This window comes from Pelodiscus sinensis, chromosome 2 (assembly GCF_052426305.1).
Source record: "Pelodiscus sinensis isolate ZL-2025 chromosome 2, ASM5242630v1, whole genome shotgun sequence".
In the NCBI taxonomy this organism is placed as follows: Eukaryota; Metazoa; Chordata; order Testudines; family Trionychidae; genus Pelodiscus; species Pelodiscus sinensis.
In genome coordinates, this window is record NC_143053.1 from 242355949 (window position 1) to 242380825 (window position 24877).

At 40.5% G+C, this 24877-nt stretch overlaps 1 protein-coding gene across 1 annotated transcript in view; it reads left to right on the forward strand.

The window, feature by feature from the left end:
- Positions 1-24245, forward strand: part of PTPRN2 (protein tyrosine phosphatase receptor type N2) — a 944343-nt gene extending 920098 nt beyond the window's left edge. The window contains exons 22-23 of the mRNA XM_075922745.2: positions 15347-15420; positions 22501-24245. Of these exons, the coding sequence (XP_075778860.2) occupies positions 15347-15420; positions 22501-22572 (146 nt within the window). The 3' untranslated portion in view covers positions 22573-24245. The remainder of the gene's footprint in view (positions 1-15346; positions 15421-22500) is intronic.
- Positions 24246-24877: the final 632 nt, after the last annotated feature.

Sequence of the window (24877 nt, forward strand, 5' to 3'; positions counted from 1 at the left end):
TAAATCGACGTAAATAGAGGACTATTTAGTTTCAGCAGTGGGAAAGTAGAAAACAATCAATAAAATACTTTGGCTCTTTAGCAGGGGTTTTAATAGGGCAGATTTAGAAAAGGGTGCTCCTTTTTCATGTAATGATTTACTTTTCTACATTTGAAATAGTTTCCTTTGGACATTTAACTGTAAATGCTTTTGTTGTTTAAAATTTCCACACCTAATCACATAGTAAATTAGTGCTAATACTTCTGTTATAAATTCAGACCTATTGTTACTACAGCTGCTCAGAGTTGCACTAAAACTGTACTGTTTTATACACTTAAAGCAAACAATTAATTATTACAATTATTCAAAATTATGGCAGCAGAAATCAATAGACAAGGATTTCATATTCTCTGTTAAGTGGTACAACTTGACAATGATATAACATTTGCTAAATCTTCCTAATCACACTCTCCCCCTTACTAAAAAAACAAAACAAAACACCTCCCACACTACACTTCAGTTGCAGTGGCATAAGAACATTAAAACTAACACTGATCATTGAAATGGCACCGCCAGAATACTTTTGTCATAAATGTTAAGGATTTCCTCCTTCGTTCTGTGCTCGAGTAGAGGGCAGAGCATATGAAAAGATCTCATGATGCTGGGGGAAGCACTATGCTGAGTAAACACATTCCAGTTCCCAGTTGCCATTGTTATTCAAACAACTTCAGCATGTGTTTTTGGAGCCCCTTTGACTTTGCACATCATCATGAAGGATTTCTTGTTGGGCTGTCTGTTTGTAATGATTTATCGTATACTCTTTATTGTAAACATAGTAGCTGTATTCGTGTATTATAAAATCCATTAGTTAAAGGTGCCATGTTAAATAATCTAATTGTATAAAATTGGAATAGTTAAGACATGATGATGATGATGATATCCATTCTGTACCAAATTTTCAACATGGACAGTCTCTTCAACTTCATTTTTATGCTCTGCAATAACAAATCAGTCATATATGAATGTCCAAAATATTCCTCTATCATGGGGGCAGTGAAAAGTTTTAAAATGAAATTTATTTTGATATTTAACAATTCCAGTAGCTTCAGTGTTATGCTCTGCCATCCAGATACTTTTGCTAAAATATTGCTGATTATTATTCCTTATGCAGAGCAGTGCCATAACAAAGATCTAATCCTGTTCCTATTGAAATCAATAACAAAATTCCCATTGACTTGAGTGGTGCCTCATGTTTAGCCTTACTGAAAGCTCTAGAACTTGACACCTCTAAATGGTGATATTCCATTTCAATGAGCAGTGGAATGTTAAGGGGGTTACAGAAAAGTGAACAGGGAATACCGCCTTTTCAGTTTCCAGATGCACATTTTTAATCCAAGCCTTGGTCCTGAGTGAAAAGTTTAAGAGGTTTCCTTTCAAATCAGTGTGTGTTTTCAGTGTTTGAGTGAGGAAAGAAAATGACAGGTCATTGTTTTTTTGGTGATTAGAGATTGCTTGCTAGAGTGCATTTCAGAGGCTGTTTCCTGTTATGAATTGTAACATTCTTCATTCAAATGTTCACACTAATATATTCAACAAGAGTTTGTTTAGCTTTTTTCCACAGGACTGGAGAACCTGATTTCGATAAAATAATCCATCTGATCATTCCCCCAAAGCCACACCAAACATGAACTGTTTGGGCTTTTTCTTTTTTTAAACTAAGAACTTCAGTATTCTTCCCTTCCTCACCTTTCTTTTATGCCCTTCTTCATTCTGGCAGCGAAGTACAGAAATACTGCAAGAGACTATTATTCGAGTATTATCTGGTAGGATGAACAAAAGAAGGAATCTGAATGATACTTCAAGTTTTGTGTTCTCTTTGGACAGTTTTGGAGAGTGCAAATAATTATTTGAATTTAGGATACTAATTGTGTTTTGAAGCCATTAGAATTTAGAAGATGGAAAATATGCATTTTCAACTTCTATTGCAATACATTCTAAATTTCTGGACCTGAAGATCCAGAGTAAAGATTGGATGTAGCTGAGCCAGACTCAGTGAATCTTCTTCCAAGTGTGAAAGCTAGAAGGATTCCTTAGTTCCTCTTGTGACTCATAACTACCAACAGCATTTAGCATCTGAGCATTTAGCGAAACAGATCCCTTTTCACTAAGGCATTTTGCGTAATCATAAACCAGATCTAACTAGCATAATCAACTGAGCAAGTCACCTCTACTGAAAAGAAGGCTGTATAAGTCTTGTACACAGTAGTATTTTAAATTGGATTTAATCCAATAATTTTTATGTTCTTGTATAAAGATTAAGCAAAATTCTATTTTCCAGTAACAGTGATGTAAATATGGTCAGCTTCTTGGACTTCAGTTAACACTGGGTTTATACTGGCTAAAAAGAGAGTAGATTTGGTTCTAAGATACAGTTTCCATTGTAAACACAATTTATAGAGTGATTATTACAGAGTGGATGGACTATCTACAGTTTAAAGAGAAGATTGTCATCTTATTATTTATTTGACATTTCAGAAGCTGTGAAGTGGGACTAGAAAGTGATGGAATTCCTCTGGACAACTTAGCATAGAAAAATTCTTGAGCTTTAAGATGGGTAGTTGGGATTTATTTATTTTTGTCTTTTAGTTTTAATTGCATTTTATATATATTATCCTTGAATTCTGTATCTAGTTAGTTAAATTTAGATAACTTAGGTAAAAAATAAGGTCAGTGAAAGAAAGTTCTAGGTTTTGCTGTCTGCATTTTTGTATTCTCCAGAATCTTGCATCCAAGTCTTAGTAATAATGGTGGTCAAATAATGTCTGAAATGTTACTGTTGCTTTTTATGAAGAGACAAGATGGATGAAATGATAACACTTATTGAGAAAGAGAAGCTTTCAAGCTTAAAGAGAATTTTTCAGGTCTCCTATTCATCTCTTCTTCAGTCTTTTTTATGGAGGTATTTTTTGCATCCACATATGCATATTATATATTAACCAGGGCACTTTTACAAGTGAATTGGTTTTATGTAATATAACTGGCTATGAGTTACTCAGGAAACACAATTAAGCAATATTGCTTGTTGCAGGCAATTCCACCACATAATTGACCACAAAGGGAGCTTTGCCCCAAGCCACAGGCAAAAGTGCACGGTGGATGTCTCGGTCAATTTTTTTTTGTTAATGGTAGACTTTCCATGAAAGGCAAACTTGTGCTCCTTAGAACAAACAGTTTAAAGCACATTTTAATTGTATGCATTTCTGCTTTTAAATAACACATTTGGATGAGTGTCATTATGTTCATTTTTTTTGAATGAGTGATTGATGCTGTAAAGTTATCCATTAATAATAAAGAAAACAAAAACCTAGGAAAATCTTGAACATACCAGCAAGCTTCTCCTGAAAAATGAGTGAAAGCTCACTGGGAAAGTGGTGCTGGTTTATATTTCCCTGACCATATTCTGAGGACTGATTGAGCTGAGGTTTTCCTTTATGATGTATAGAGGTTGTAAACAAAAGGCAAACAAGTTATTGATGTGATTTTTTTTAATACTTTGAAGTTCGCAGAGGTTGCTCTGTAGGAGTCATTTTGTGAAGTTTCTGTGCAATTCTTGTAATTTTATAGACGGCTGTTGGGACTTAAAGTAAGGTAGAAAATAATTCTAATTATTCAGGGTATAGGGCACATGAATTGCAAAGAAAGATTGATCAGACATAGACTATACCTTGGGGAAAGAAAAACTAATGGGGTCCCCATAGAGCTTTAGAAGATCCTGAAAGGAATGTATTGATGTCAGTAAGCAGCTTGAGATAGTAACTAATTTGAAAACAAGAGGTCATTTAGTGAAGCTAAGGAGACAAGCATATAAGGAATTTGGGCAGCATTTCTTTACACAAAGGATAGGTTAGAATATGGCCCAGACTGAAAAGGCAGCCATAGAAATAATGTGCTATCAGTTCAGTAAGCAGTTGGACAAATATTTGGAAAATGAGGTAAATACAGAATGAAGAACTACATTTTTGCAGTTAATTTTATGCAGTCAATCCATAAAATGGATTTCAAGAGAAGTGTTTAATTGACCAAAGGGTAGTCTTCTGAGCTTAAAGATACAATGTAATTTATGACTCCAAAGTATAATTTCTGTGCAGTCTTAAACTAATTACATTGCAACTCTTCATAGACTTGTGCAGAATTGTTGCATATTTTCTTCAGTTCATTCTGTGTAGTATCTCATGGATGCTCCATCACTAGCTAATGTACTCCCAATAAAAAAACAGAAAAATAAATATTCCTCCTGCAATGTGAAAGATCCATATGGGCCAGCTGCATCCCAGCATTAGTCTGTGTAATGCATATGTGCACACTCCACGCCTTATTACATTTTTGAAATATTTTTTTCCTTTTTCATCATTGTGGTTTAATATTCTTTTCACTGTGACATGAATACTTTTCCTGTAAAATGTGAAACACTGATTGTAGATTTTTTTAAAAAAATCTTGTGTGTATATATTGACAGGGATGAAGATTCCTAATAGGATGGATAAGAGTAAAATGTATTGCTGTCTGGATTGAAAAAGTGGCTATGACCCTTGAGATTCGATCTAATATTCTTATTCTCATCCCCAAATATACACACTGGAATCCACTTTTTGCAACCGAGTGGGATAACAGGCTTTTACTGAAAACTCCAGTTTGTATTTATGATCTGTATTGTATTAAATATGGTTAGGTTTTCTTTCCCTCCTCAGAAGTGTTACAGCTTCACTTACTCTATGCTGAGGCTTTTCTTTGTTTACAACCTGCAGCAGTTGCAGCAAATGAGAATTGCTTAAATTTTTACAATTTCTGTCCATCTTCAATTTAAAAAATGTTTTTACTCCAAACATTGGTTACAAGTGTATTTTATTTCACTTGCCTTGGAGACAAAGCAGGACAAGGAAGAAAGAAGAGGTCCCACATCCTTCCTGCAGAGTCTTTTATGACTGGCAGTGATTGGTTTTAGCTTTTGTCCAGTGAGGTATATGGAAGAGCCTGCAATGGGCTACATGACTCCTAAGACTCTTCTATCCCTTAGGCTCCAGGCCTACATTGTGCCTGGCTGTGGGTGTGTCTTTTTTATTTAGGTTCCGTGTTGTTGTTTTTTCATATTTCCTTCCAAATTGTTGAAGAGAACAAAAGAGCAACAAAAGACAAGAGTTATAGGCCTCATACATTGTTGAATTTGGAGTTATTGCTTGGGTGCCATAGAAACTAATGGTCAGTGAACTGGCAATATTCTCCCAATATATACATACACTTGGATCAGACATCTGACTTCCTCCTCTGTCATTATACATATGCCCGTAAAATGTGTTGTTTTTTTACTATTTTGTAATATTAAAGCATGTTACTCCAAAATGATTATTTCCTGCCATGTCTGACAGACTGCATATACTGCACAATACATGTCTGAAGCTGAAAGTCTGCCAATCAACAGCATCTTACAAATATTAATTGGTCTTCTTTCAGCTTCTACCAATATCATTGAAAAGAACTGTCGTCAGGACTGTTTCCTTGGAGATTTTAATAAAACAGGTTTTAACCAGACCTAACAAGACCCTTTGCCCTTCAAGAACTAATACAAAATCTTTATGATATAGTAAATATAAAAAGACACATTAAAGAGGGAATAGCTCACAGGGGTGAAACTGAGCACCTACAAGGCACAAAAAGAAATGTATGGAAGGTCATTTTCTATATTTTCTTTAGTGTTCCATTTTTTTCTGATTGGAGGAGAGTTTATTTTCACACAACTTGTAGCCTCTTCCATAAGGATACAATAGAAGTCCTAATAATCCCATGTTTATACCCCCACACACCAGTGTCACAACTATTTAAACAGTAATATAGATGATCTATCTAGCCCTCATCTGTGTAATTAACTGAGCACCTCTCAACCACGAATGGATTTTGTCAGAAACAGCCTTGAGCATTTTGTCAGCAAAGGTGGAAGATGTTTCCAGACCCCACCGCTGGTATGCTGCTCACAGAGGCTATGTCTAGACTTCAGGCTTCTTTTGGAAGAGATTTCCCGAAAAACTTCTTCCAAAAGAGAGTGTCTACATAGCAAAAGTGCATAGAAAAAGCTATCTGCTTTTTTAAAAGATAGCATCCATTCAGTGTGGATAGCATCCATTCACATTTGAGCTGTGATTACTATGGACAGAGTGGCCACCAGAGCACCTGTGCTTCTTCCTCTTTCCTCTTATTTTGAAAGAACTCCCTGTTCCTCATCCACACACGACTTCTTCCTTGTAGAAGGAGGTTTACCAATGTTGGAAAAACCCCTCTGTTCTTTTGATTTTTTTTCGAAAGAACACAATTGCAGTGTGGACGTCAGTGAAGTTTTTTTTGACAAACAGCTGTTTTTCAAAAAAAAAAAACCAACCCTCTGCTGTGTAGACATACCCTGGACATTGACATCCAGGGCAACCACCTTGATTGCCACTCACTATATTGATTTTGTTATTTCGGGAGTTATGATGTTGATTTTGGTAATTTTGAAATCATTTCCTATTGTAGACATGCCTCGAGGTTCCCACAGATAACTCACAATATCTAAATAAACAGGATATTAATATTACTTATATTACTATAATGCCCAGAGACCCCAGTCGGTATTGGGGTCCCATACTTGCAGCATTTTATCAGAGGAAGCTTGTGAACAACTAAAACATGGCATTATATATTACACAGTATCCTCACACATGCTTACACTGAAGCCAAGGGCAAAAGCCTTATAAGAGTCTAGTGTCTTTACTGAGCTAACCATGTGTGTTACACAAAGGAGGGTATTCATTCTAGGAATCACTTTCAGACATAGCAGCAAATGCTCTAGAAAAAGATGAAAATTGTGCATTCTATATGTCAGGGGTGGGGAACCTCAGGCCCGGGGGCTGGATGTGACCCTGGCTTACCTGGATCTGGTCCCCAAGGCTCAGGGATCCCATGCTGGTGCTCCAGCCCCCCTGCCACACAGCCACAGGGCTGGAGTACACAAAATCTACTAGCCTGGGCACCCCTAGGTTCTGGTGTGTGAAGGGAATGGTGTGCAAAGGCAATGAGTGGTTTTTTCCTTCTCTGTCAGGAGCTTCTCATTTTGCTTCTCACTTGTGTGCAGCCCCCAACTGATTTTTCTGTGGGTCAGCTGCCCACGACTCAAAAGAGGTTCCCCACCCCTGGTGCATGTGCATTTATTTGCTAAGAACATTATAAGGCGAGTTAGGGTACTTGGTAAGAATTATTGCTCAGAATTATTTTGAAATAGTGCACCCACAGATTAGAGACTGCCTCAGAGTTAGAGCCCCCAGAAGCACTTTGGGAGGGGATCAAGAGGATGGATACTTCCTGTGGCTGCTTGGTCAGTAAGTATCCACCCTCTCTATGGGCTCCTCTCCACAGCCACATCTCACAGGCCATTCCTACACTGCCTGCTGCCCCACAGGACACCAAACAGACACGGTCTACTCTGGTTGCCCTTGCAGACGCCACAACACTGACAACATGGAGCCAGAACTGCTACAAAGCAGTGCCAGGCTCACAAGCTTCATGATGCTCCTCATGGTGCAGTTTGTCCAAACTGTCCACATGCTGCTCCAGCAGGATAAAGACCAGCCCGAACTGGAGGACCTCTTCACCCAGGTCCTGATGCTCCTGTTGCTGCAAATGCCCCTAAATCACCTGGACACCATCGGATGTCCAGCAGTGGCTCCAGAACTGCGACCTGCCATTGCCTTGTGGAAGCTCAGCATGCCAAACAGGTACCTCTCCGCTGGGAACCAGTTCAGCATGGGGAAACCCACAGGCAGGGCTGTGCTCCTGCAGATAGCCAAGACCGTCAATAACATGGGCAACGTCGATACCATCATGGATGGCTTTGCCACCATGGACTTCCCCAACTGTGCTGAGGGCATAGATTGCACACACCTCCCCATCCTGACTCACGACCACCCTGCCTCAGACTACAGTAACAGGAAGGGGTACTTCTTGATGTTCTGCAGGGCTTTGTGGATCACAAGGGACGCTTCACTGACATGAACGTCGGCTGGTTGGGGAAGGCGCACGATGTCTGCATCTTTCAAAACTCACGCCTGTTCCAGAAGATGCACTTTTTTCAGGGACATGGACATGCCCATCTGTATCTTGGTCAATGCAGGCTACCCCTTGCTCCCCTGGCTTATGAAATCCTACATGGGCAGCCTGGACCCCGCTATGGAGAATTTCAATGCCAGATTGAGTAAGTGCCACATGGTGGTGGAGTGTGCATTCAGCCCCTTAAAGGGGAGGTTCAGGAGTCTCCTCACCTGCCTGGACTTCAGCGAGCACAACATCCCCTTTGTGGTGTGAGCCTGCTATGTCCTCCACTACCTGTGTGAAGGCAAGGGGGAGACTTTCCTGCTGGGGAGAGGGGTGATAGAGACTGAATTGCTGGCCAAGGCTTATGAGCAGCCAGACACCAGTGCCATTCGATAAGCTCATAAGGAGGCTGTGCTCATCCAGGAGTCCTTGAGGGAGAGTTTCAGCCAAGGCCAGCTGTGAGACTCTCCTCCATGCCTCTCCACAGGGGCCCCTGCATTCCCCCTTTGTGCTTTTCCTTCTCCCCACCCTTCCCTTCCCACATTCTCTTCTCACCTTCAGAGCAAATAAAAAAGCCTTTTCTAAAACAAATAAGTGTGTTTATTTGGGGGATATAAAACAGGGGAGGGACTGGGGAACATACCTGGAATGGAGGAAAGAGAGGGGGGCTCAGGGATGGGGCTAAGAGTGGTGCCTGCCTCAGTCAGCTCATGAGGCTTCAGCTGCCCTGCAGGGCCCACCGCCCCATATTCTGGGGCCCTGGTGGCCCCTGGGGAAGCCCTGGGTGGGTAGGGGCAGGGAGGTGGCTGGTGGCCCACTCCATGCACTCCATCACTGAACTGAGAGAGGAGCACATGGCCTCATGCTGGCATGCCAGCTTGTCCCAGGCAGCCTTCCACAGCTCTTAGTCAGCTCAGCACTCCTCCCAGTCAACGGCCCATTCCCGGTGCTCCTTGTCGAGCCTCCAGATGAGAGACTGGAGGTAGGCCATCTGCTCACACATCAGGTCTTCCTGGGTTCTCTCCCTCCGGCAGATCCTGTGGAATCAGGAAAATGGTGTGGGAGGTGTTGGAGGCTCCACGCTCACAGCTGGCCCATCTGTGAAGAAAGGTTACAGGAGCAATCATCCCAGGAGACACTGTGCATGAGGCCTGGCCTTGATCTCTCAGCAGACACTGAACGTCCTTACCGGGTTTGTCTGATTCGTGGGAGTCATCCTGCAGGGGAAGGAGGACAGGCTACAAGATGAGGAGCAGGTCCTGGCTCGTGGGCATGATTGTGTGGCTGGCCTGCCCCTCCTCTTCCTCTTAGTCCTCCACAACCCTGCCCTCGTAGAGGTTGACGCTGGGCATGTCCTGGCCAAAATCAATGATGATGCAGGGAAGGTGACAGGCCCCCTTCCCAGGATGGCATTGAGCTGGTCATAGTACTGGCATGTAGGCCAGCCAGAGCTCCTTGATTTGATTTTCATCCAGACCCGGTGAAGGGTAAGGATGTTAAATTTAGATTAATCAACTAATCAAATAGTTGATGTAATTCACATCGACTATTAAATTAGTCGATAAAGGTGCCTCCACCTTTGAAATGTAGCAAGAGCCCTCCCGGGGCTCCATTTCAAAGGTGGACATGCTGCCAGTTCCCAGCTGCGCTTCTGCCCCTTCTCCCCACAGAGACAGTGCTGGGGAGAACTGGCCTTTAAGCTGCCCCTCTCTTCCTCTCTCTGATAGAGGCAGCAAGAGGGGGAAGCGACTAGTCAAGTCACTAGCTGACTATCCGATAAGCATTTGCTACTTGACTAGTCACTTACATCCCTAGTTGAGGGTCCGGTTGTGTCCTTTTCCAGCCAGGCTGGTGGCCATCTGGCTGTAGACATCAGCATTTCTCTTCCTGGTGTAGAGATCCTGGAAGTTGGTCTCCTCGCCCCAGACCCCAATGAGATCCAGGATCTCTGCACCAGTTCAGGTCAGTGCTCTCTTGCGTCCCTGGCCAGTGGCAGCCGGGGGTGCTGCGGGAGGGCTGGCAGCCTTGTGGGGCTCAGAAGGAGCACTGGGGTCTGCCATCGCTCCTGGGATGGTGCTATGTGGCACAGGGTTGGCAAAGCTCTCCTTGTGCCACAAGCCCATTTCCTGCAGCCTGCCACTCTAAGCTCCACAGGAGGATGGGAGTAGTGGAGCTGGCAGGTGTGGCCGGAGTAGCCACAAGTGCAGCTGTAAGAGGTCTCTGGAGGCCAATTATTTTGAATTAGCAGCACCGGAGCATCCACACTAACGCTATTTTGAAAAAACAGTTTTAAAATAAGCATTATTCCCCGAGGAAAGCAGGAATACAGATTTCAAAATAACCAGCCTGTTATTTCAAAATAGTGCTTGATAGTGTGGATGCTCTGTTTGTTATTTCGAATTAAGTGAGACTTACTCTGAAATAACTCCCTAATGTAGACCCGGGCTCAGAGAGCCTATTAAAGTGAATCTTGACTAGCTCATGTGTATTATTTATTATTACTGGATATTCTACTGATATCATTTTCTGCAAGCCAAAAATTTTACCATTCGGAGGCTACTAATCTGCAGCACCAGCTGCTAAGTAAGTGCCAGTTCCTACTCTGCAGCCCAGGGGAGCAGCAGGGGTTGCAGGAGAGTTGACCCTAAACTTCAGAAACGGTTTCTCTCCTTGGGGCAAAATATAACTCAACTAGCATCTTTTCATGTTTTCTCTCTGTTTGGGCTAACATTCTCTGATGTGAATTTTGGCCAGTCACTGTAAACGCTGTGATCTTTTAAAATGTTATTGCTAATTACTAAAGGCTGAATTCTGCTGCTTTTCTGAAACTGAATATTGGTTTCTGGCATGCAGTGGTACTGGTCTCAGTAAGACTCAGGTGCTCCTCAGCATAAATAGGGATGACAGCAGCTAAGCTATGTCCTGTAAAAATACTTACAAATTCACCTGTCATATTACTGCTTCTAAAGGTTGAACCTCTCTAGTCTGGTGCTTTTGGACCTGATCGGGGCCAACCCAGAGAATTTGCTGAACTGAAAGAGGTCAATATTGTCTAGCACCAATACTAACACTTCCACTGCTTGCTGTGCTCTTAGAAGAGATTTAGAGGTAAATTAGAGATAAATAACAGCACAGACCATGGAAAGTCAGGATGGTGGTTGTAAACAGACTTTATGGGACTGCAGGAAACTTGGCCACACCCATGAAAATAGACATCCAGATAACTCAAATCATGCCAGACTGTGGATATAGCCGGACCAGGAAGTGCTGGACTAGAGAGGTTCAACCAGTATTACTACAGTAGCCACTCATTCTCTCAGTATATTTTGCTCTTGGTTACATATAAAACAAAGACTGAAATCTCTTATTAAAAAGCAGCCTGTGACAAGCGGTGATCAAATTTATTTCATGAAAGACTTTGACTATGAGGTAAAGTATAAACTGGACAGTTCTTTATCCAGTTTAGTTATTGCCCTCTTAACTTTATACCTGAAGCCAATGGTATTATACAACAGAGGAATATGTGTTGGTAGAGAATCTTGCCTTACTGACATATTCTGTTTTTGCCTTCCCAGTTATCTGTGGCTCTACTTGAGTCAGTGCTTTTTATCTTTTCCTATCTCATATATGTTGTTTCCAAAGATGGCATACTCATATTTCTGTGTATTGGTGAAGGAGTTGGGACAATGGCCTACGCAAAGCACGTCATAGGGTCAAGTCCTGATAAAGTTAACTCATTTCTCTTTTCCACTATAGATAAATTGAATTACCTGCAGCTTTTGTGTGAGCCATTCAGATGAGACTTGTAAATATTTGCAGTCCTTTCAGCTCCATTTGTATGAGCAGGAATTTGACCTAGTGTCCCTGGATAAGACTTCCCTTTCTCCCACTACAATGCTTTCTTTCCTAGGGATGTCTGCACAGCGGTGACCATGTGCAAAATGCTGTTGTGTGCTCCCGGGTGAAAAGTGCTATCCATTATGTCACTGTTCTGCACTTCCAGGTGGGAAGGGAAATCTCAACATGATAAAGACTCTGAATTTGTTACTTGTGCCACTAAAACAATTAGGAAGACATGGACAACTAGACAAAGGTCAGTTAGGCATCCAACTTCCCTTGGTTCTGAATAGGAGTCGGGTGCCCAACTGTCCTTTGGTGACTTTGAAAATCTCCTCCTTAATCTAGTATTGTAATTTGAGCTATTCCATAGACCAACACACAATATAGTGGTGATTACATAATATTCTACCCATCTGGCATACTCAGAAAACCAAAAAAAGCTGTAGATCAGAGGTGGGCAAATACTGGTCCACAGGCTGGATCTAGATTGCCAGGGTTAGCCCTTGACAGGCTGCTACCACTGTATTCACCTGTGCCTCCACAGGTACAGGCAAAGGCAATTGCAGTTCCTATTGGCCATGGATCACTGTTCGCAGCCAATAGGAACTGTAGGGAAGTGGCATGGACCAGGACACAACTTCCCACAGCTCCCATTGGCTGAGAACGATGATCTGTGGCCAATGAGAGCTTCAGTCAGCTGTACCTGCGAAGGCCCAGGTAAATACAGCAGTAGTGGCCCTCCAGGAGCTATCCTTGGTAAACCACCAGCACCCTTGCTTTAGACACACTGTGTTTCAATAGAAAAATAGTTACCCGTATTTAGTTTGATTTTGGCTCAGTCAGGGAATAGATGTAAAAGGTGTGGTAGTGTTTGTGAAGGAGGAATTTTGCTCACATAGAAAAACTACCACTGGTTCCTCTTACCGTAAATCTCATCTTCAGTTCTGAATTTTCTCATTCCGCTTTTTTTTTCCCCCTTCAAAGTAGTAGCCCATTTTTGCAGCACTATGTTCAAGTGGTCCATCTCTGTAGGCATTTATGTTGTAGATCATAGTCTCTGAGCATTTCAAAAGTCTGTTTTTTTTAAGAGCAGCAAAAGAATTTGTGTCTTCCTCTGCCTCTGAGTCACTTGAGTTGTGTGTGTGTTGGGGAGAGCAAAGGGATATTCTGTCTGATTGTACTTCATTATCTTCCCTTCTCTGTCAACTAACATATTCTAGTAAGGGTATATATGCTGAACAAAACACTGTTTGATCTTCCAAATACTTATGCTCAGATTCACCAAAACACTTGCATGCTTAACTTTAAGCTCACTAGTACAGTAATCCTATTCATGTGCTTTTCTTTAAGCATGTGCTGAATGGCTTTGCTGAATCAGGGCCCTGTGTCCAGACACAGTGCACGCTACCAAGACTATAGTCCTGTTGATGATAGTACTTAAACTCCCTGTTGAGCGGGAAATGTTCATTGCATCAGCACCATAATCTGTACAATAGAAAGGAAGGAGGTAAATGGCTTGTTTTCATGCCCTTTTAGGATTTTTCTGGATGTTGATTCTCAAGAGACTTGAGAAGTGTGTATTGTAAAAATCAACTTTTGCCTGATATTGAAACATTCACAAAAGGATGTGTGGAAGCCTTCCTGAACATTGAACAATATCATTAGATACCAGCACAAACCTTTTCCCCACTTGGGTTACCTTGACATTTTAATTTGAATGGCTCGGCATAGAGGATGCCATCTTTTATAAAAATTATAGGTGAGATTTTGAAAAATGTGTGGCACCGGCCTACCTCTTCTTCCACTGGAAAGGTGAAACTTTGAAAATCCTTCCCTCACTGTGTAGGTGTGGATTAAGCAGCATGGCTCCCATTAACATGAAATATTCACCATGTAAAAAAGTGTCCTGTTTTGCAGATAAGAGCAACTGTTGTTTGCAGTTTTTTGTGATGCAGTCCTCACCTAAATTGATGCTTTCCATAGAAATTCTAGTGACATCTGCTGTGGCTGAGATGTGATGTTATTACACTTTGTTTTTATTTTATTTATTGGACTTCGGGGGAACGTATTGTCTGTTGGTTCATCGAGGAGAGCTTTATTTTTGTCTTAAACATCTTTCTACTTTATCATCAAATAGTCTCCAGGTAAATTCCTGTGCAGTATTCTGCAGAAGTTGCATTTAGAGCCATAGTACAGTTGCAGAATTCCAACAGGAGTAATATTAGATGTAGAGATCTCAAGTGGCAACCTTTGACCTGTCCTGGCTGTGCCCATTGTATGAATAAAGGTCTATTTCTGATACAGATAAAGAAATGCTCATTTTCATGAAGGTGTTATAAACCGATACATTTTCTTACGCTCAGTGATTTAGTGTATAACATTTTCTTGTCTCTCCCCCCACACACACACACACACCTTCTACACACACCTATATTAAAACAAAATTAAGCTGTTTACTTTAAATTGGCTTTTTTGGATGCTCTGAGTGTGAGATTTCCTGAAAAAATGCCATTCAGTTGTAGGACTCTCTCTTACACAGAGGCTACGTCTAGACTGGCATGATTTTCCGCAAATGCTTTTAACGGAAAAGTTTTCCGTTAAAAGCATTTGCGGAAAAGAGCATCTAGATTGGCACGGACGCTTTTCCACAAAAGCACTTTTTTGCGCAAAACAAATCTGAGCTGTCTACACTGGCCCTTTTGCGCAAAAGCTTTGCACGAAAGGACTTTTGCCCGAACGGTAGCAGCATAGTATTTCCGCAAGAAGCATTGATTTCAGACAGTAGGAAGTCAGCATTCTTGCAGAAATTCAAGCAGCCAGTGTAGACAGCTGGCAAGTTTTTCCGCAAAAGTAGTTGCTTTTGCGGAAAAACTTGCCAGTCTAGACATAGCCAGGGTGTTTACGCCTTTGATATTAGCATAAACCTGACTGCAGATACTTTGAGACTTTTCAGTGTCAGCACGTCATGTGATTTATGGTACATCTTTTTAAATGGGATAGAATTGATCGTGGTAAATGTTTAGGGCCTAATCCTGCATGTCCTCTGTGCCTGCAATGGGACAATTTACAGCAGTAAGCACTGCCAGGATGGGCTAGTAATTTCTAATAAATATGTTCTGCTGCTGGGAAGTAACTGTCTAGGTATCTCTTAAGAATTTTTTTTCTCTGGGATTTTGTGAATTAATGCTAATCAAAGCTGCCCTTTCCTCCTTTTTATTTATATATATATATATATATATATATATATATATTAACACAGAAATTGCAGCTGCCTGCCTAGTCTGCTGAGGGATGGATGTAATAATTTTCAATTGGACTGTTAGCCTAAAGGGAACCCGATAGCAGGAGATTGACAGATGCAGTATGTATTATCTTTTACTCTGAACTCAGCCCAATTTGTGATTTGTTACAGGTGCTAAAGAGATTGATATTGCTGCTACCCTGGAGCACTTGAGGGACCAGAGACCAGGCATGGTTCAGACAAAGGTACTGTCAATAAATCCACTGGGATTTTAAATACATTAAAGGTATTGCACTGTAGTTATTTTCATGATAGAAAAGAGAGGGCATGACCTAATTTAACAGAAGTCGCTAGCTGATTACTCTGTATCCCTACCAAGTATGCGTTATTTATGCTGAAGATTTATCTAAGCTACTTTCTGCGGTGTTTACTATTCTTTTGTGTAACAACTTCCACATCTGTCTTGATTAACATATCTGAAAGACAGGCAAGACAAGACAACAATCTATTGTCTATTTAAGAAAATGCCTGCTTTAAAAAAATCCCTGGAGCTCACAAAGTGTGTGCGTGAACAACAAAGAGCAATGGTATGGTCACAATTAAGTAGGTACTGATGGAAATATCTATTGGTAATGTATCGGAAGTGAAAGTTGTTGCTGGCATAGTTGTGGAACAGATGGTTTTCTGTACCAGATACTGTTCCATAACTTTTCTCAAGGAAAAAAGGGGTTGTTCTCAGTCCCATTCACTTCTGTTCCATATTTAACCTGGGAAAACTGGTGCTGAAGATTGTCAACGATATGTGGTGCCATAGCAGTAGGTGAAGGAAGAATGATTGACTGAACATTGACTTAATACAACGTTGAAGCTTACTTTGCAGAATTAAAAATAAGGTTTTTTTCTATCTTAATTAAAATAAAACAAGCAGTTTCCTTACTTTGTCAAAACTCTTTTTAGATTTTCCTTTTATTGTTATAGTTGTTTATGATCAGGCAAGTCCACAAACTCATCGGGCTCCTGGACAAGGTGGAGCAAGAATGGCTACTTGCTCCTGGAAGGTCTCAGGCAGAAGTGGTGAATCCAGGCAGACCCCTCAGTGCTGCCCAGACTGTGCCGCTCTCCCTCCCCCAGTGCCATCCCCAGTGTGCAGCTGGGGGCTTTGCAGTGCACTGGGTAGGACTGCAGCAGAGATTTACAGTGCCTGGGGCTCTGGCTACTGCCACTGTCACAGGAGCAGCAGCAGTGGCCAGGAATTCCATCCCCCTTTGAATTGCTGAGCCCTGGGGAAAGATGCTCCATGTGCCACCAGCCCCACTCCCCCCTGGCTGGTTTAACACAGAGCACTATTCATTTGTTTTATCTCTGCTCCCTAATTGCATGCTTATGATTTCAAATGAGGTATGTGATGGACCAGTTAGTTCATAACTCTAGTTTTTGTAACTCTGGGGTTCTATCATATCACAAATTATTCTTCTACTCTAATTTGAAAATTAGAAAAAGAAATAGCATACAGAATCTAATTGAGTAAGTATTTGATCCATAGTGAAAATATAAATCCTGACTCACATTGTCAGTCTAGTCTTTCTGTTGAATCCGGATATACATGTCAGTCTAGTTTTTCTATTGAGTCCTTATTCTGGTATTCCTTTCCTTTGGTACAGAAGGGTATGTTAACCACCATCACCCCACGCACATCCCTCCCCCCAAAATTCCTAAACTACAGGGTAGGAAAATGGAAAGTGAACGTCTCTGAGCTTGATCAGTTAATCACTAGAAATCTCACTGATAGTTACTTTATTGTGGTGTTATCCCCTTAAAATGTGTACCAGAACAATCTTCACAAATAAAATTAATCATATCCTTTGATCTATTATAAAAAGCTTCAGAGGGGTAGCTGTATTAGTCTGTATCTGCAAAAACAATAGGGAGTCCTTAACACCTTATAGACTAACAGATATATGTGGGCAGAAGCTTTTATGGCTCAAAACCACTTTATCAGATCCAGGCCTTTGCTCACAAAAGCTTATGCCCAAATAAATCTGCTGGTCTTTAAGGTGCCACAAGACTCCTCGTTGTTTATGAAAAGCTTGAATACAATGCTCATCTCTTTGGCTTCTCTTTCCATCATTATCATCATCTGAGAACTGTTTGAATCACTTATTCAAGTTAGCACACTGAAAATTGTAAATGTCTGGTTATATGCCCATGCTATGTTGTCCTAAGCAAATTATGTATTTATTTTATTTGTATTTAAACAAACCCATGTGCTTTCCCAGCTGAATACAAATAAGGAATATCAGGTTCTTGGAGTAATTTAAAATAATTGATTAAAAGTCCATTTAGAAATGCCAATTACAGAATGTCCCTAGGCAGAGACACACTGTGTTACTTCAGCAATGTCATTGTACTTCCAGCAGATAGTGCTCCACATTTTCAATAATTGTACAAATGATTTGTTAGCGCCATGTTGCCTATAAGATGACATATTTTGTTCAAAAGTACAGTATATAATAATCATAAATAAAACTATCATTTTGTCTCTGATGGGTTCAATAAAGGTCTTACGATTTTGTTTTTTCAGTCAGAATAACAAAATATTGGTGAAATGACACACGTGAAATAGAAGAGTTTTGAATGAGAATATTCATTAGGATAAGAAAAAACTTTCTTTCCTTTTCCCCTTACTCTAGCTTTCTTCCCGAAAGCTGGAATGATGCCAGGAACCCTGAGCTCACCTAGGCCTCTCTGTCCTACGTGGGGGAGGCAAAGCCAAAACCTGCATGGTGTGGCTCAGGCTTCAGCCTTGAGCTCTAATAAATCTAATGCCAGCCCTGGTGACCTGCTGATCTAGGTCTAGGAGCAATGAGGAGCCCTGTGGCACCTTAGGGTACATGTTATGCTTAAACAAAGCACACAAGATCTTTTATAGGGGAAAAGGCAGTACGCCGCATTTATTGAGAATACAACAGTTGCATATACTATTCAGTCACTCACACACACAAACACCATGCATACACAGTCCCACCAGACAATGTCATAGTTACCAGTCCAGATTCTGTATCAATCTAGTGGCCAGTTAGATCACAGAGAGAGAGCAGGGCCTTTGTCGGTCGATCGATCCGATGCTCCTATGGAGTTGGTGGCAAGACAAACCCAAAGTTCCATGGCAAAGCATCCTGCTTTTATAAGCCTTTTCTCTGTTGAAGTCTATGGATTCCGCTGTGTCAACCTGTGACCGGAGTGTTATCTTTTTTTTTTTTTTATGTCAGTGTTCCCAAAACATTTCCAAAGCTCATTCTGTAATCAATCGTCTTTCAGGGGTGCTAGCTCCGCTTTAAGACAGTCAATCTGCCAATAATCCAATCATCTTGTGAGTAAGGGTACACATCGATGGTTATAGATGGTTCTTCTTTGACTCTGGGTAGTCTAGCTTTCACCCTCACTCACTCCTCCTTCTTCGGCCATCTGGTTCTGAGCAATAACTTTTGCATCTTTATCTCGACACATACGTACCACTTTCACACACAAACAATCATTTTACAAGGACTCTCAAACAAAAGCATAACATCAGTATCTGCATTGGGCAAGGCAAAAAGGCATTGTAAATCAAACAATTCAGACCTCAGCTTTCAACATTCCTCTAGTCTCATTAACACAGACATAATACCAAAACTCTATCTCTTTATTCACTACACTTTAGAACAAGGAAATATAGGAGATATATACTTAACTAAAGGATATGACTTACTACAATATTAAATATGATTATATATGTTACTTTACATTACTAAACCTAAAATACAAATATAAAAAAGACTAAAACTTTCAATCCTAACATATGTCTACACTGCACACTTATTTTGAAATAAGCTATTCTGGAAAAGTTATTTAAAAATGGCACATCTACTCTGCAGTGAAGCCTCAAAATTAGTCCAAGGCAGGCTTCCCTAATGAAGACATGCTATCTCAATTTAGAGCCCCAGGAGACACTGGCCCTGGTATGGGGCTATTTTGAAATAGCAGCAGTGGAGTGTCTACTAAATAGCTGTTTCAGAATAGGCTTTATTCCTCGTAGAATGAGGTTTACAGATTTCGGGATAAGCCATCCGTTATTTTGAAATAACAGAATGGCTGTGTAGATGTACCCTTTAATAGACTAACAGAGGTATTTGGCCATAAGCTTAAACAGTTCATCAGCTTCATGCGTGCATGGATGTTCATGCATCTGTCAGAGTAGTTTTTACCCATGAAATCTTATGCTCAGTTAAATCTGTTACTCTATCTATAAGTTGCCATAGGACTCCTCATTTTCGCAGATACAGACTAACACAGCTACCCTTCTGAAACTAGATTGAGGAGGTTTAGCTTAAAAATGTGTGTCGAGATAGCTGAGGTGGTTTTGCTCTCTGAAAGTTAGTAATGGGCATCACTGGAAGCCACAGCATTTTGAGTTCGCTGTTCCTGATAGCCCTAGCCCTGTGCTGGGGGAACAGTGCTGTGCGTCGGCTGTACCATCCCTTTCCCTGCAGTATTGTACTGTTGGTTTTAACCCTAGATTCTCAGGCTTATGCTTTATAAGGTGAGTTGCTTCTGTAATTTAGGCCTGAATCCTCTGGTAGTGTAACTTCATGTAGCTCTATTGGAGTCCTCTGCTCCAAGAGAACCTCACCTGGAGACATAGAGTAAATTTGTTCTGAATAGGTAAAATTATGTGCTCTGGCCATATGTGCCCCTGCAAATGCATATCCGTGTGGAATGCCCTTTCTTGCTTCCCAATCTTGGCCTTTTTCTGCTCATGCTCTTATGAATTCAGTGTGCTGTATCAGCTCTAACATCCCATGCCTGCTCCTACTGTGTGGCCACCATCAGCACTTCAGATTTTACTTTAATTCAGGTAGGCAAATCATCCCTTGGCGGTTTCCCCACACGTTATGGAGGAGCTTCTGTACTGGAACATCATCCTTCCATGCCTAGCAAGGGTAAGCCCTCTAGGGCTGATTGACATTTAATACCAAATCAGAGGCCCCCATCTTGAAGCTGACGTATGTGCTAGTTTGGCTGTAGATGTTGCAAGGCTGACTGCACAACTCATGATCTCAGATGTATCTGAGAAGTTATACTGATTTTTTTCCCATCCATTCCTATCTAGGAACTTTGTCCTTAGCTATGGCTCATTGTGACACGATAGGGTTTTCAAGTCAATGTAGGTCTTGTAGAAGTCTGACATTGAAATGAGTGAAGTACAAGTCACTATGTATTCTCAGTGGAGTCTGAAATAGGTAGTTGAAACATTTTCAGTGTCATGAAATGTTGTTGAAATATGTTGTTTTGTCAAAATCCAAACACTTTCTTGGGGGCGGTGCAGGAGACAGAGAGAGAGAGAGAGAGAGAGAGTCTTAGCCTGGTAGGTAGAGCAACTGGAAAGTTAAGACACCATCAAGTGCCTGAAAAAGAGCTTCGGATGCAGAATTCTCCTTTGAATCAGGGAGAACAGGGCCTTTACCTTGGGTCTTCTACATCCTAGGCCAGAAGATCATCAGCTTTCTTGTTTTATGGCTATTTCGACATTTGAATCATCAGAGAACATGGACATTTTAATACAATTCTATTTTTCTAAAAACATTTAAAAGGTTTTGTTTTTGTTCCAAAGTGGAATGAAAGCACATTTCAAAACCTCAACATTTGCTATGAAATGGAATTGTCATTCTCCACTGAGCACTTTTAGCTCTGATTCCTCCAAACCTTCAGTTCTTCCATTAGCTTTCCACCTGGGTGGAGTCTTGTGGGAGACAAAATGCAATTGCATATTCGTAGCCCAGTCTTCAATAATCACCTTTTGCAGCTCTCCATTTTCAGGGGCCATAAGCCACTACTGCATTTGCTTGTATACCCTGTGGATTTCCAGCTCACGGCACAGCGTTTGTCAAGATCATGGGCTAGAAGATACCTAGTGTACTTGTTACTTCCCTCAGCACTAGAGACAGGTATTCTTCCATTGAATAGCGGTATTTGCACTGATAGCTCCAAACCATATTAATCAGAGCATGTCTGAGCTATGGTCACAGTCATCCCCCAATAACCGTGGCTTCTGACCCAGTTGTGTTCTGTATAGGTTCTTAAACTATGCTCATCCCTATGGTTTCTGAATGTAGTTAACCTGCATTTATTTTTTCAGTGCTCCTCCTGCCTTCCCCCCTTTGTTCCTAACTTGACCTCCCTTTCAAAGAGTGCTCCTCAGAGCAGCCATCAGAAATGCAGCTTGAACTAATGTATGTGCTTGAACTTTTCCAGAGTCTTTTAAATTCTGGGTGCTTTAGATTATTTAAAACATCTGCTAAATAAAAGTAGTCTAAAGTTTGATTTTATATCAGATTCACTATTCATTCCACTCAACTCATGATTCCTTTGTGTACAAACAGCCTTAACAGTCAAATAGAAAATTATTGTTAATGTAAAAAAGTAGATTCAAACATTTCAATAAATGAAATTTCTTAGCAACATAGATTGCTTAGAAAATAAGTATCAAAATTTTAATTTTACATATGATCTCTCGCATAGATTCTGTTACTTATTCCAGTGTTTTCACACTGACTCACCTTGAGGAAGTGAAAATTCTCTGTCTTTATTTGAGACTAGAATGTGTTAATGTGGGTGTTTTATAGGACAGGTGTATATGCCTGTAGCCTTCCCACTTTTGGTTATGATTTCATCTAATCTCTCAAAACCAGGTCACATCAGTATTTGGAAGGTGAATCTCCAAAAATAATCAAGTACAGAATCGATTTTAGTAATTTGGCAGTTGTGTTTACTGTAAAATCAGTAGCAAAGAAAAGCTACTTTCAGAGAGAAACATGATTTTAAATGGCAGGCTGGTGATTGAAGAATGCTTTGTAATTTGTCCCAGGTATTAGATGCTGAAAAATCAAAATGTTACAGTCACTGTTTTCTTACAGCGTGTCTAATGTGGTGAAAGATTTACAGTAGTTGCTATCGTCTGGAAAAACTGGTTGAAGGAGGGGAAGGAATCCTATCTTCAGTGCCCCGCCTACTCCCATACATCAGTCGTGGATATTTAACCAGTTTTCATCAGTCAGATGGAAGTGGATAATGCTCCATTGCTCAGAGACCTTTTTAACCATATAATTTTAATATGTCATTGTATGCTAATATCCAACTATAATAAGAGGTTCTTTTTGGTTTCTGCTATCTGTATTTTATTCTGTTAAGATGACTGTGGGGATGTTTCACGACTGCATAGTGCACCAGGCTTCTTCCTGGAAACGTTTTGTTTTATTATTTAGACTGTGTATTTGTTCTCTCCACAGGAGCAGTTTGAGTTTGCATTGACAGCAGTTGCAGAGGAAGTGAATGCAATACTCAAGGCACTTCCACAATGAGAGGTTCAATCTCCTTGAGGTTCCCTGAGGATCCATCCCTCATTTCCTTATTCTCAGTCCCTGTGAATGTTGTTGGAAACCGTGACCTGACCTTAACTGTGTATCTTCTATTGTAACCACATAGTAATAGGGTCCTTACAAACTTCTATAGCCAGTAAAAGTTCAACAGTTAAAATGTGTATTCTGCTTCTGGTTTTTAAAATTTTAAAAAATGATACCTTGAAGCCTCGGATTACGTGACAGAACAATCCATCTAATTCCTTTTACACCCTCAGAGCTCTGAATTTCACACTTTGAAAGCACACGTTCATGTTCTTAATAGCAATTATACAGTATTGTGGGTATTTAGTGCCGTCAATATATTCTCAGAAAACAGTGTTCTGTTATATTTTGTAACTTCTCAGAGGCTGAATAAGAAGAGCAGGGGGCCTGAAAAGGACTGGGATTGTTCTTACACAATACCAAACAAGAGCGTGAAACAATGCCGTGTGTGTTAATAAACACAGGTCTGCCCTCTTGCATACAGAGGCTGCGCCTTTTCATGCTGGGCTTTGGCAAGCGAATGTTTTCTTAACTGTTGTTTACTTTTCCGCTTTGTTCAATGAATGGGAGAAAATCTGAGCTATAAGTAAATAGGCCTGCACAGTTGTCACAACTGCAGAGAACAAGTCGGTCAGGTTAATGGGAATCCAATGTATAAAGAGCACAACAACTCTTATTATGTATCACTGGCCTAGCAGAAAAGGAAGCAGTAACCTCAAGAAGTGGGTTGTAGGCCCAAGATAGCAACTGGATGAATGGCCTGAGCTGTTATGAAAACAGATTGTTGATTTTATAGGATTACTGGGGAGAATGGGGGCGTCTTTATATATTGGCATTATTTTCCCCCTGAGATAGTGTTGTTACCATTCTTTTTAGACCAGAAAGGATATTTAAGTAAATGCATTCCAGGCATTCCTGAAGAGTAAGTTTTCAGTTTACAATGTATGAATTTGGCTCCATGCAGACATTGGTTTCATCGCTCTGCAATATTTCTGTTCTTTCCCCCATTCTAAATAATACAGATTCTAATTCATGATAGTGGGATAAAGAAGTGTAGGTAGCATTTCTGTGCTCTAAATTCTTAAACCTACTGTTGCAAAGTGATGCTAAAGTATGTCTGTAAATGATCCAGTGATGTAACTTTGCTTAAACACACCCACATGTTTCCTTGTTTCATTTGGGAGGAGGGATTAAAACTGCTGATAGACACACTTTGATTTATTTGAATGAGAAACTATGAGTAACATTTTCATAAGTGAAGTGACTTAGGGTTCTGTAACTCCTTTTTGAAAGTGGGACCTAGGCCCTGTAGATGCTTTTGAAAATGTTACCTAACATGGTTGTTGGTTCCAAGTTTATATTTTTTCAAAATTACTTGAAAGTGTTGTATGCTTTTAATTGTGCCACGTTAATCATTTTGGTTTCAGAATTGCAAAACATATCAATGGTTTTAATTTTGGGGTCTTTTGTAAATCTATTCGATAAATTGTTTTAAAAATAGCATTGCAGTTTTGCTAGAAGAGAGACGACAGACACTGGTTGAAATCTAATAACATGTTGCAGTTTTGTGTTGTAGGTATGAATGTTGGTGATTTCTTCTTTTTGGTGATTAAAGAGTTATTTCAAAAAGCGCCAGACGTGTTACTTTTCTATGTATGTTTTCATACACTCTTCTCAATGTGTGCTACTGCTTAATTTGTGTATCCCATTACCATGGCAGTATAGAGTAGTTACTGCAGATGCCATCATCCTCTTAAGTACACATACTGTACATTAAGCCACATGTTTATTTTATGGCATAAGCATTTTAGAGCTTTCCTAGCAATAACTAAAAAAACTAATGGGGTATGAATGAGAAAATTGCCTTTTTCATTTGATAATTTAGGTTTAAAAGGACTCCTTTATGACTTTAGCTAACACAAAATTGCAGATCAGGGCAGATTAAATCAGTCTGAACCATATCTGCCAGCGTTTGAATTAGATTTATTGTGGAGACAGTATGATGCAGCTTTCTGAAAATGTAGGTAGCTACATCCAAAATAACCTACCAAAGATTCAATCTTGGTACATCCTTGCCCCCACTTCCTGCTGCCAAATGGAATGATCTCACTGAAGAGATGCTGTGTTGTTACTCACTAACAATCCCAGGGGAGAGTAACTTTTCTGAGGGCAGATCCCTCCGCTGCAGTTTGTTAGAACTTGCAGAACTTTCTCTCCCAGGGTATGTCTACACTACAAAGTTAGTTCGAACTAACGGACGTTA